Raw genomic sequence first — 12,347 nt, 5'->3', positions numbered from 1 at the left:
AACAATAGCTTTAAGGCATGTGTGCAAGTGCCCCTTTGAACATACACTGTCAGGCTTGGAAAGAACTACAGGTAAATTGCTCTTTGTGTGGCCCCTGGTGTTTTACAGTTCGTGAGGTGTGGACTCTTGTCTAGGTGTCATTCCAAGATTTTATTTTCTTGCTGGTAACCATGGTATAATAGATCATGTATCCTCCCCTGCTTTTATTAAAAATGACAGTTAGGAGTTGTTCAGATGATGTGTATCTAGTTGAGCAGGTTAAAACTAAATTCCAGATAGGAGCTCCGTTGTTGAGGTAAGCATTCAAACAAGTAGTCATCCAGAGCCACTTACAATGGGGAATGTGCACTGTGCAGCCCAGATAAGTCATACATTAACCAGCATTTGTGATGGAGAGCTAAAACCTTGATATGCAACAGTCTCCCCAAAGAGCAAACCGTTGTTTGGGGAGGTTTCTGCTAGTGGGGCGCAAAGGGTTAAGAAATCCTGTGATAAGTTGATAGGGCTGGAATGCATTTTGGTGGGTTTTGGCAGGTCAGCTTGTTAGAAGTGGCTGGTGTTTTGTTTAGATAAAGAAGAGAGGAATGTGGTGTTTGTAATCCATAAAATAGAAGAAGAATTAGTTACCTTAATTTTTAGAGTGTTGACATAAGATAAAGCAAACGGTGATAGAATATTCCAGTGATGTAAATACTAATGGAATTACGTTAGGTAATAGAGTATAAGTACCTGGAGTTAGCTGTGGGATTACATGTGCCGTATGGAGCTGATTAATGAAGGTCTAAATTACCTTCCCTGGATAAAGCTGTGCTGAAGTGGCTTTTCAGAGCTGTCCCCAAGGTGGCACCATGGGGCCCGCTCTGCCTCTGCGATGCCAGTGTCAGTGCCGGCCCTGCTGAGACTGACTTTGCTTTTTGTGGCAAAGAAAAAGAACTCTTTTTCTCAAATATTCTTTTGGATTCTTGCACACACATCTCTAGAAAAACTTTATGTAGGCATATGGAGCAAGAGGCATATCATGAATTCACCAAGCTAGCAATTTGAAATAATTTTTAAAAGTTGGGATTTTGCTGACTTAGGATTTTGATTTTGATCTCGGGGTAAAGGAGGTTTAGGAATCAGTAGATATTCCACCCTCTTGCCATAGTTCATGGCTCATCAAAATACGCTGACCCCTTCAGAAGCAAAATTTTGAGTATCAGAAGATGAATGAATGATTTAACATTTATTGTACAGCGCAGCAATGAGGCCCAAGGACACTCCTTTAGCTCCCTCTTGGTCCATGGTTTTCCTGGTTCTGTGTCTGTTACTGGTCAAAACTATCAGCAGCAAAGTACCTGTTGCAGAGCTCCACAATAGTAAGGGAGTGACAGGAGGTTATGTAGAGTTGCAGAAGTCAAATTGTAAGGAAGCCAGTGATATTTTTTGCAGGACTGTGGTAGTTTGGATGTGTGGCTCTAAATGGTGGAAGCTTTTTTGATAGGAGTGTTTCTTGAGATCTGTGTAGAGTGTTTCCAGGAGTTTCTGACTGGCATCAGCCTTGACTGAGGGCTAAATTTCTACTTCCTGAGCAAAACAGGGGCAAGTGGGCCGAAAAAGAAAGCTCAAACTAACTCGTTCCTGCTGCCTTCAGCTGAGATCCTCTATCCTGGATGTGAATTTTTGTTTCCTCAGGCTTCCAAGATGTTTGCCCAGTGCACTCGGAAGGGTGCGAGCTCGGTGCTGCTGATGGCACTGCTGTGCTGCATCCTTCCCCCTCCGGCACAAGCCAGCAAGGTGAGCAAACAGCTTCAGGCACAGGCACCGAGCTGTCTGTGTGGTACAACAGAAACAAAAATGGCAGAGAAGCAACCGTGTTTGTATGGAAGTTTGCAAAGCTGAGGAGTGCTATAGCAGCTATATACGTGTATTTATCATATAGAAAGCTGCACATGTATGTGACAGTGGCCTCTGCCCTGCCTTCTGCTGGGTTTTGGAGTTTGATTTTTAAAATTTGTTTGAAGAGTACCTGGTGTCTGGAGTAGAGGTGCTCAAGACGTTGTTAAACTGTGAAGTTATTGATGTGAAAGAAGCAGCGCAGGAAGAAGAGACACGGTGTGACGTGTTCTCTCTCTCTCTTGGAGAGTGTTTTGCCTTTTCCCACCCAGCAGAGCTGTACCTGCATGTTCACTCGCTAACGCCGTCGCCTCTTGCTTCTACAGAGCTCGGAGGACATCCGCTGCAAGTGCATCTGTCCCCCATACCGGAACATCAGTGGGCACATTTACAACAAGAACGTGTCCCAGAAGGACTGGTGAGTTGTGGGCTGAAGCCTGAGGGATGATAGGTCCATGAAAGCCAATGCTCTGGAGTTTTCAGCCGGTGCTAAGGGAGCGATTCCCTGCCTGTGCATTTGCAGAGGAAGCCGATTTGGTAGGTGATGGTCAACCCAGGTGAGGGGCATTTTTTGAACAGAGATTGAGGAATCTGGGAGGCATAATTTCTTAAGCTGTCAGTGGATGTAGGGTGTACCCTCGAGTCCCTTCCACCTCGACCGGATCCCTGCAGAAGGTGCTTGGACAGTCTGTCCCAGGAACTTTGGGCTCGCTGAACTGTGAGGGGAACTCTTAAAACCAATCAGCGTTATCAGAGAAAGCCGAGACACAGAAAAAGTCACCCCAGCGTCCTTCCACAGAGCATTGGTTTCACCTTGTCCTATTGCTGATTTTGGTTTCTCTGCGTTGCAGCAACTGTCTGCATGTTGTGGAGCCGATGCCGGTGCCAGGGAATGACGTGGAGGCCTACTGCCTGCTGTGTGAGTGCAAGTACGAGGAGCGTAGCACCACCACCATCAAGGTAATTGCAGTTCTGCTTCCTGTGCCTGGCTCCTCCTTGCCGTGCCACGCCGTCCCAGGCACTGCTGGACTGGAGAAAAGCCCAGAAAGGCAAAATAAAACTATCACAGCTTGTGCCAGGGGCACTGTGTCCAAGTCAGGAGGGCTCCTGGCAGTGAGGTGCAGGCTGCACAGCAGCCCAGTCCTCTTGCTGAGGATGTGTGACAGTGCCAGGCACGCCTGAGCAGGGACCCATCTCGCTGGTCTCCTTTCACGTGCAGCACGTGCCCTAAATTGGCACAGCGCGGAGAAGATCAGCACGGTTTGTGTGCAGACTTAACATCTCATCTGCCTTCCTGCAAGTGCAAGGGACTTCTTAGTGAGCAAAATTGGAATGAGGGAAGAGGTCAAACATCGGAGGCGGCTCTGAAGGGAGCTTCCTGGCCTCTGTGGTGCTTCTTATCTACACTATGGATCCTTTTCCACTCTGCTGTCCTTAACTGCAGGTGATCATCATCATTTACTTGTCCGTGGTGGGGGCACTGCTGCTTTACATGGCTTTCCTCGTGCTGGTGGACCCTCTGATCCGGAAGCCAGATGCTTATACCCAGCCCCTGCACAACGAGGAGGAGAACGAGGTGAGACTGTGCTGCTGGGGTAACGGGGGAGACAGGGTGGTGGGATGGCAAGAGAGTGGCTGACAGGGAAACGGTGACCTTGTCCTTGTCTCCTTTGATCCAGCATGGGACCAGCACTGTTGCTTTTTGGGCACTTTCCACAGGTAAACATTTAGGCACGAATCCGTGCAGATCGTGCTGAAGTTGGCTTTAGCAGCGCAGCTCCCTTCAGACTCCTGGCAGTGGATTTCCAGGAGAGGTTTGGACTTAGAGCAGTTCCTCTCCTGGGGACTTTTCATTTGGGGCCTGTGACTTCACCATGCGTGGTCCTCGAGTGCAGGCTTTCCAGCTGGAGTTGGGGGGGTGGGTGTTGAGGAGCTCTGAAAATGAGGTACTTTGTCAGGGCAACTCAAGCCTTAAATTGCTCCTAAAGTTGAGATGTCTCCCGGAGTTGAGCTGCCACCATCTGTGTTCAGGCTGGACGTGCCTTGATCTCTGTAACCGTTTCTTTCCCTGGCAGGATGCTCGCTCCTTGGCCGCAGCCCCCACCCCGTCGGGTGCTAGAGCCAACACGGTGCTGGAGAGGGTGGAGGGGGCCCAGCAGCGCTGGAAGCGCCAGGTGCAGGAGCAGAGGAAGACAGTTTTCGACCGCCACAAGATGCTGAGCTAGATCTTCGCTGAGCTCTGCGGCACCACTCCCCGAGAGACAGGGTAGCTCCGCTGGTCGAGATGGACAGCAGGTCATCCTTCAGGACATCCATGGTGTTTGACTGAAAGCTCTAACCCTCTCTGATTTACCTTCTTCATAGAGAGAAGCAGACCAAAATGCTTGCCTCTGGTTTTGTCCCCTTGACCTTTACCTCTCAGCCCGGAGGCTCCTTACCCCTTGCTCGGCTGAGATTGGCGCTGATCGTCAGCCCCGTGGCTGCATGCGGATGGTGGGTGGGATGCGGGGATTCCCGGGCTGCCTCGGGCGGGGGCTGCAGCTCGGTGGGACCCCACGGCCACCGCTTGCTGGGACCGAAGTCTCCGTCAGCCCACCCCCTCGTCAGAGACCATGGTCTCAGTACGGAATGGTGGAAGTTGGCTGAATCTTCCTGGGATAAAAATAATGTGATAATTGTTATGTGGGATAGATTATGTGGCGCTCCTCCAGGATGAAGCAGCCTCCTTCTCCTCCTCCTCCTCCAGTTTGCACCGATGTTATTTGGGCGTCGTAGCACCGAGACAAGTGCATCGCATGGGAGGGAGGAGGAGGGGGCTCCCTCCTGGTGCTCAGCCGCTGCCTGCACTTACCCTGGTGTAAACTGGGCGGGTTTCCAGACTCTGCTCGGCGGGCTCTGGCCGGATTTACACCAGCATCACTGAGGTTGCAGCTTGTTTCCGCGCAGGTGAACATCCCAGAACTGATCAGTACATTCACGAGTAAGAGACCAACAGGTAAAAGGTCGATTTACCTTTATATCTTTTCCTGCTTTAGCAGTGAATAAAAACATCCAGGGGAGAAAGCTTTCCGTTTGTACCCACGTTAGTAACCCCTGATGATCAGGGGCATTTGTGTCCAAGAGAACTGGGGCAGAGGCTCTACCGGAGCACTGCAAACACTCCTCTGGGCCGGGGGCCCTGGAAAGGGGACACTCCGAGAGCTCTGACTGTGCTCGGGCTGTGTGGAGGAAGCTGAAGTGACTCTGAGAACACGGATAATATCAGGAAGGTGCTGGAGTTTATCACGTAGCATCTCTGTATTAAATGCAGACAAAGATCTGTTACATGGATGGCTTTTTTTCAGGGAAAAGAAGTCCCATCGTGCCAGGTCTGGGGCTCCCAGTGCTGAGTGGTTGCTCTCCAGACTGTGGGATCGAGTGTACCCTCAGCGAGTTTGCCAATGACACCAAGCTATGTGGCGTGGTGACACGCTGGAGGGAAGGGATGCCATCAAGAGGGACCTGGACAGGCCGGAGAGGTGGCCCTGAGCCAACCTCATGAGGTTCAACCAGACCAAGTGCAAGGTCCTGCACCTGGGTCAGGGCAATCCCCAGCACAAATCCGGGCTGGGTGGAGAATGGCTGGAGAGCAGCCCTGATGGGAAGGACTTGGGGGTGTTGGTGGGTGAGAAGCTCCACACACCCCAGCAACATGTGCTGGCAGCCCAGAAACCCCCTGCACCCTGGGCTGCATCCCCAGCAGCGTGGCCAGCAGGGCGAGGGGGGGATTTTACCCCTCTGCTCCACTCTGGGGAGACAACCCCCCAGTGCTGCCTCCAGCTCTGGGGCCACCAACACCAGAAGGACATGGACCTGTTGGAGCGGGACCAGAGGAGGCCATGGAGGTGCTGGGAGGGCTGGAGCCCCTCTGCTGGGAGGACAGGCTGAGAGAGTTGGGGGGGTTCAGCCTGGAGAAGAGAAGGCTCCGGGGAGACCTTGGAGCCCCTTCCAGTCCCTAAAGGGGCTCCGGGAAAGCTGGGGAGGGACTCTGGATCAGGGAGGGGAGCCATAGGAGGAGGGGGAAGGGTTTGACACTGGAAGAGGGGAGATTGAGCTGAGATGTGGGGAAGAACTTCTTTGCTGTGAGGGTGGTGAGAGCCTGGCCCAGGTTGCCCCGAGAAGCTGTGGCTGCCCCATCCCTGGAGGGGTTCAAGGCCAGGTTGGAGGGGGCTTGGAGCAACCTGCTCTGGTGGGAGGTGTCCCTGCCCAGGGCAGGGAGTGGAAGTAGATGATCTTTGAAGCACCTCAACGGGCTGAAACATGCCCAGAGCTTCACACTATACCGAGGTCACATCTTCCTTTACCCCTCCTATGTTCTATGGTGTTCAGTTGTTGGACCTTTCTCCAGAGAGGGTGTGGAGTCTCCTTCTCTGGAGAGATTCAACCCCACCTGGACGCATTCCTGTCCAACCTGCTCTGGGTGACCCTGCTCTGGCAGGGGGTTGGACTGGGTGATCTCCAGAGGTCCTTTCCAACCCCTACGATTCTGGGATTCTCCCCCTTTTAAGAACCTCTGTCTCCCCTGTCTTTCCTGCTCGGTGTGAATCCCCCTTGGACACAGGGTGTGATCCCCGGGAGCTGCAGCTCCCTGGGAGGGGGAAAACCTATCGGAAGGGTCTGAGCAGAAGCAGTGGGTGGAGGAGAGCTGCCGTGGTGGCCGTGCGGGGACTGCGCTGGTGCGATGGGTCCATCTGGTGGCTGGTGGCCCTCTGATCAGGACCGAGACATCAGCGATCACCAGTGGTGGGGGTCCTTGCTCCCAGCTCCCTGCGGCCCCGATCCTGGAGGGTGAGGGGTTTGGTGAGCAGCCCCCCGTGTCTGTCCCCAGGAACAGCTTGAAAATGGGACGGGAGAAGGAAAATCTGCAGGATCAGGAGTCGGTGGGTTAGAAATCTCAACTGGGGAGGGGGTGGTTGCAAAAAAATGCCCACTGCCTGGTTAATTATTTGGATTGTTAATTAGCTGATTAGCTTTGTCCTGTACACCATCCTCCCTGGGAGGAAATGTTTTCTGTGTCCCAGCATGAAGTTCCTGAGCCTCTGCTCCTCCTCCCACCCCCCTGGAGCCGCTCGCCCCCCAGGAGGGCACGGCCGGAGGGTCCTGCTCCATCGTCCCGCAGCAGCGCCTGCCATCCCTCCGGGACGGGCGCCAGCGGGAGACAATAATTTAACTCCTTATCAAAAAAGGGAGTGAGAAAAATAAAAGAACTCTCGGTACAAAGTCCAGCCACTTTGGCAACGCGCCGCGTCCCAGCTCAGCTGCCAGCTGTGGTCCAGATGTCGATGCTCTGGATGATGAGCCACTCGCTCTGGTCCCGGGTGACCCGGATCCTCACGCACTCCACGGGGCCAGGAAGGTCCTTCTCCAGCCCCCGCCGCTCCAAGGTCCCCTTCTCGAAGGTGCCCACGGTGGTGTAGGCAGAGCAGTCCCGGCCGTCAGCCCATCGCTGCCGGCCCAGCTCCAGCACCCCCGCGTGCAGGAAATCCTCCCGGCGCTCCTCGGAGCCCGTGCGCACCCGGACACGGGTGACCTGGGCCGGCTGCTGGAAGACGATGGAGAAGACGCTGCCGGCTGTGGGGTCTTTCCCCCAAAAATACCCCTGTGCTGCGCTATAAGCCTTGAGGGGCTCGTAGTTCTCGAAGACGGACATGCTGGTGAACAAGGCCGCTGGTGGGTTGTCGGGAAGGTCCAAGGCATCGGCCTGGAACTCATCGTCCTCCAGCCGGTTGATGGTGCCCTGGAAGGAGGAGTAGAGGCCCATGTGCTGGAAGAGGGAGGGCTTGAAGCGGATGACGTCCTTCTGGGTGAGCAGGAGGCGGAAGTGGGACAGCAGCCAGTCGCAGGGCATCTCCTGGTAGAAGAGGAGGAGGAAGCGAGCCAGGCGAGGAAGGTCGCTGGAGTGGTAGAGCTTACCGATGTAGCCCAGCTTGGAGAACTCAAGGGTGGCCCAGTTGGTGCCTTCCCGGGAAGCCAGTGCCTTGCGGATGGCCGTCAAGAAGGACTTGGCGGACCAGACATCATCCTCAATCATCAAGTAGTAGGAGGAGAGGTTGGCGGCAAAGGCGAAGAGGAAGGCGTAGTCCACGTTCTGCTTGGACCTGAACTTCACCCGCTCTTCTGGGTCGTTGTAGTTTCTCTTGAGGCCCTCGAGGGTAGGGTAAAACTCATGGGGAACATGGATAAGCAGGAGCCGGCCCAGGAGGATGTGGTGAGCAAACTTGCGGGCTATCTCGGTGGCCACACGCATGTTCCACATGGGGTCCCTGTCGGCCAAGTGCACCACCACCACCATCTCCTGCAGCTCTGCCTCCGTGGACTGCATGAAGAGGGACTGGAATGTCGCCGGAAGGTAGTAGCCACGCGGCCGCCGCACTGACGCCAGACCCACCGCCAGGAATTCTGCAAGGCAAAGGAAAGGCATTAGCTGGGATGTACCAGGGTGAGGCTTTTCCCTGCAAGCCACGAGGAGGGGGCTCCAAATAGCTCTCCCCATGGCCAGCCCATGTGGTTATGGCCCTGTGTCCAAGGCTGGCGGGTCCTTGCTGACGCTGAAGCCCTGAGCACCTCAGGAAGTGCCCAAAGGGCAGGTAGAGACCAGGATGAGAAGTCTTCCTCTGAAGAAGAAATATTTGGGAAAAACACCTTAAAAAAAGCAAAACTTGGGGAAGGAAGAGTGCAGAGACAATCTGCGGGGCAGGGACGGTTCCATGGCATGGCTGCACATCCTGAAGCATGCCCCAACCTACTCCAAACCTTGCGGAGACACAACCACACCGAGATGAATCCTCCTTCTGCTGCCCCCACAGCCCCGCTGTGGCTGCATTTGTTCAGCTTCACTGAAGCTTCTGCTCTGCGCAGCACCGGGCACCTACGGCACCTGGTTTCAGCATGGGCTCACATGGGGCTGCCCTGACCTCCTTCCATGGTGTTTGTGTGTGAACTGCTCTTCGTGAACCCATCCGAGAGCTTGACCCACATCTCTCACGCTCTGGGTTGTCCCAGTGGTCCGGCCCCATCATCTCCACCTTCCTAACTGGAGAGCAGGAAAGTCAGCCCCAGGAAGATGGATCTGTCCCAAGGTGCAGCAGAAGAATGGACCACGCTTGGAGCACGCTGACCTTCACCCCTCCATCTAATCCCAGCCCTGCCCAGTCCAGCGTCCCACAGCCACTCACTTTTGTGGGGTGACAGGGAGCCAGCGAGGAGGTGGTAGGAGACATTGTGGAGTGCAGAGAGGTCATCCGTGTCCTGGAGGACGTGCTGGGCTCCTTCCAGCTGCAGCATCTGCAGGGCTGTGTCTGGGGCCAAGCCCTTGAGCTCCACCTGGGTGGGAGCCGCAGAAAGCCAGGTCAGACCCGGAGCACCATGGCCACGGGGGAGCAAGGGGGAAGGACATAAGGGGGGGACCCAGAAACAAGGGGGGAGCTCCTGTCCTGACCTCCCAGCTCCTGGATTGGGACATTCCCAGGTGCAACCCCAGGGAGAAGGCAGAGCTGGGGTTTGGGGGTGACATGGGACAGAGAAGGGAGCAGAGCTGGGGCTGGGGTCCCTGTGGGGCAGGCAGGGATGGAGGATGTGCCAGTGGCCCCTCCAGTGGCGGACTCACCTCCAAGGCATCCTCTTCCTGCCGGCTGCCCCCATGGAGGAGGAAGAGGAGGAGGAGGAAGGAGGCTGCGAGCACAGCCGTGAGGGAGCGCTTCATGGAGCATCGCATGGCACCGGGCCGGCCTGCGGGAGGAAGGGGAGCGTCGGGTCAGGGCACAGCCCGGGGAAATCCCCCATCTCCTGGACAGGACAGTGGGGTGGCACCTGGATGCACCCCTGGGGATACCTCCTCTGCCCAGAGCACCCGGGGATGGCCATGGGGCATCAGGTGGCACCTGGGCACTGTCCCCTTTGGGCAGGCAGGGACAGGACACCCCAACCCAGCCAGGAAAAGAAAAAATAATCAGCCAGGTTCAAAACCCACCCCACCAGCCCTGGCAGCACCCCCGGTTGCCGGCAACACCACCCGAGCTGGAGGCAGGAGAAAGGCAGGTGACACACCTTGGGGAAGGCTTTTGGGTCAGGGTGGCACCTCAGGAACAGTCACCGAGACCTTGGGAGTTGGCACCAAGCCCTGGGAAACGCTCAGGTCTCAAGGGAGCCCGAGCTGCTCTTCCAGCGTTGCAAGGACGACGCGGGTCCCCCAGCCCCTCCTGCCTCCCTGCTCCCCGTCCGCCTCCGGGCAGCCCCATCGCTCCCCCCCCCAGCCACTTCCCTGGCTTGGTAGGACCAGAAAGCCGTCCCCAAGGTGGGGGAGAGTGTCACCTGCAAGGAATTCGTACTGCCCTGGAGATGTTTTGCCTTGTGGCGGAGGTGTGGCGGGAGGCTCAAAGGCTCCTGTGTTTGCCTGGGGTTTTTCCATTATAAATACGGCCGGAGCTGCCCCGGAGAAGGGGAACGCGGAGAGCAACCGAGCCCCCGGCCCAGCGGGGCAGAAACAGCCCCCTCCCAACTGCCCACAGCGCGTGGGCTCGGGTGGGTCAAAGCACCTTTGAATTCAAACACGCGGAGGAAATGCCCTCCTGAGCCATAAAATAAAAGGCAGAGAAAGCCGCCAGCGTTCCTGAGCGAAGGCTGGGCTTTACCCAGGACTTATCCTTAAATACGTCACGGCGTCTGCTGCCACGGAGCAGTGGGTGCTCCGGGCCCACCCGGGGTCCCCAAAAGGCAGAGACTGGTGCAGCACCTCGGTTGCCACCACTCCGGAGTGTGTGCTGGGCTTATTTTAAGGAGAAAACTCCTGTTTTCCTGCCCAAAAGTCCCTCAGGGACTTTGTTAGTATCTCTACGGGCCAGTGCACAGCAGGTCCGCCTGAGCGCCGTCCTTGCCGCGCCGACCTCACCCGGGAACATTGCTCGTTATCCTCAGGAACACTCATCAGAGATAAGGGATTAAGCCGAGCGAGCCGCTCTCTCGCGGGGAGCGCTGGGCTGAGCCGTGGCATCGGAGAGCCCCGTCCCGGCCGTGGAGAGCAGAGGAGCCGCTTCCCCCGAGCGGGACCCCGGCGGGTGATGGGGATGGGGATGCTGGAGGCTCAGCTCTGGTTGGTGCTGGGTCTTGGAAGCGCTCGGGAGTCAACGAGCTCCTGGAGCCGCTTAAAATCTCTGCCCAGGTCACAGCGGAGTGGGGAGAATTGAGGGTGCTCACGGCCATGGGTCAGCCCTATGGCCAGCTCTTCCCAAAGACCCCCCCCGGCCTCTCCTCGCCCCACAGCGATGGGGGCCCAGGCTGCTCGGGAGTGGCTTTAGGGACCCGTCCTGGCCCACCTGGAGGTGGATTCCCAGGTCTGGACCTCCATGACCTGAGGCCACGGGGTGAGCTGGGCACGGCGAGGCTTGGCGGCCGGCCACGCACCGGGCTGGGCATATTTATACTCTGGGTGGCCAAAGGTTTTTCTGGCAGCCGGGAGGGTGTCCGGCTGCCAACGGCCCGTCCTTGACGGAAAACAAGTGCTGCCCAGCACCCCCAGCTCCCACCGGCAGCGGTTCCATCCACGGAGAGGGAGCAGGGAGCTGTGGGGAACGGGGTGGGGGTTCTCACACAGCTCACCCCTCCAGCATCGCTCTGCATCGCAAGCTTAACAGAACAGAAGATAACGAACACAGCTCCGTAATTAGCCCCCTAATTGGGCTTTGGATTTTTGCGTCCATGTCGAAACAAAGCAGCCCAGCTGAATGGGCACAAGCTGGACCACGCCATTGTGGGCACATCACCAGGATGCAGCATCCTCCCAGCTCCTGCTCCAGCTGCCTCCACGGAGCATCCCCGTCTCCACTCCTGCCCCAGCACCTCCCCCACAGCTCAGCACCCCGCTGGGGATGGCCCCAAAAGCCACCTTTCTGTGCGGCCATCGGGCCGGTGGCCAGGAGCAGTTGGCTGCTAAAAGCTGCTCGCCCGGAGCCAGCCAAACTCCTCCGTTTCATTAGGAGACTCCTGGCCAGAAGGACTGCGTGACGCAGCAGCCGTGACTCAGTCGGGCAGTGGAGGGGAAGAAGAACCAGTAAATACATGCCTGGGTCCCGCAAGGCTGAGAGGAAGGGCCGGATGCTCCCTGCACACGGGCAGCTCCAGCTGTACCCCCCAGCCCCGGGGAGGCAGCCCGGGCTCAGCCTCCCACTGCCAGAACCACATTTCCATGCTGGGGGAAACTGAGGCACGGGAAGAGGCTGTGCATCACCCGGCGGCGTAAGCGCCCGGTCTCCTGCATCACGGAGATGGGGGTGGGGGCGTCCCCAGGATGGAGAGGGGCAGGTTCTAACCCAGCACCAGAAATCGCCGCTCACTCGTGGCAAATTTTTGCAGCACTATGTCCCTGATGGGCAAATCGCAGCCGTTCGGGGCTACGTGCGACAGGGTGCTCCTGGCCCCCCCCCCCGGGAGCCAGCCTG

At 56.8% G+C, this 12,347-nt stretch overlaps 2 protein-coding genes across 2 annotated transcripts; one reads left to right on the top strand and one right to left on the bottom strand.

Moving 5' to 3' along the window:
• Positions 1 to 1,680: 1,680 nt before the first annotated feature.
• Positions 1,681 to 4,941, top strand: TMEM9 (transmembrane protein 9). The gene is made up of 5 exons (XM_074163326.1): positions 1,681 to 1,776; positions 2,202 to 2,293; positions 2,727 to 2,835; positions 3,320 to 3,451; positions 3,951 to 4,941. Exons 1-5 carry the CDS (start codon positions 1,684 to 1,686, stop codon positions 4,098 to 4,100), a joined length of 576 nt encoding a protein of 191 aa, XP_074019427.1. The 5' UTR covers positions 1,681 to 1,683; the 3' UTR covers positions 4,101 to 4,941.
• A 2,227-nt stretch (positions 4,942 to 7,168) lies between these two features.
• LOC141475197 (alpha-1,6-mannosyl-glycoprotein 4-beta-N-acetylglucosaminyltransferase-like) lies at positions 7,169 to 9,634 on the bottom strand. The gene is made up of 3 exons (XM_074163431.1): positions 9,521 to 9,634; positions 9,090 to 9,237; positions 7,169 to 8,313 (listed from the first exon to the last, which is right to left on the bottom strand). The coding sequence occupies exons 1-3, from the start codon at positions 9,626 to 9,628 to the stop codon at positions 7,169 to 7,171; spliced, it is 1,401 nt and encodes a 466-aa protein (XP_074019532.1). The 5' UTR covers positions 9,629 to 9,634.
• Positions 9,635 to 12,347: the final 2,713 nt, after the last annotated feature.

Source organism: Numenius arquata, chromosome 24 (genome assembly GCF_964106895.1).
Source record: "Numenius arquata chromosome 24, bNumArq3.hap1.1, whole genome shotgun sequence".
Lineage (NCBI taxonomy): Eukaryota > Metazoa > Chordata > Aves > Charadriiformes > Scolopacidae > Numenius > Numenius arquata.
Note: the sequence above shows the minus strand (reverse complement) of the source record. Positions and strands in the feature narration are given on the sequence as shown.

Excerpts from the sequence above, each read along its gene's own strand:
- TMEM9 (XM_074163326.1), top strand. The coding sequence starts at position 1,684 with ATGTTTGCCCAGTGCACTCGGAAGGGTGCGAGCTCGGTGCTGCTGATG. Across the intron at positions 1,777-2,201 it reads CTCCGGCACAAGCCAGCAAG|AGCTCGGAGGACATCCGCTG; the intron begins GTGAGCAAACAG and ends TTGCTTCTACAG. Across the intron at positions 2,294-2,726 it reads AACGTGTCCCAGAAGGACTG|CAACTGTCTGCATGTTGTGG; the intron begins GTGAGTTGTGGG and ends TCTGCGTTGCAG.
- LOC141475197 (XM_074163431.1), bottom strand. The coding sequence starts at position 9,628 with ATGCGATGCTCCATGAAGCGCTCCCTCACGGCTGTGCTCGCAGCCTCC. Across the intron at positions 9,238-9,520 it reads AGGAAGAGGATGCCTTGGAG|GTGGAGCTCAAGGGCTTGGC; the intron begins GTGAGTCCGCCA and ends GCTCCCACCCAG. Across the intron at positions 8,314-9,089 it reads CTCCCTGTCACCCCACAAAA|AATTCCTGGCGGTGGGTCTG; the intron begins GTGAGTGGCTGT and ends TTTGCCTTGCAG.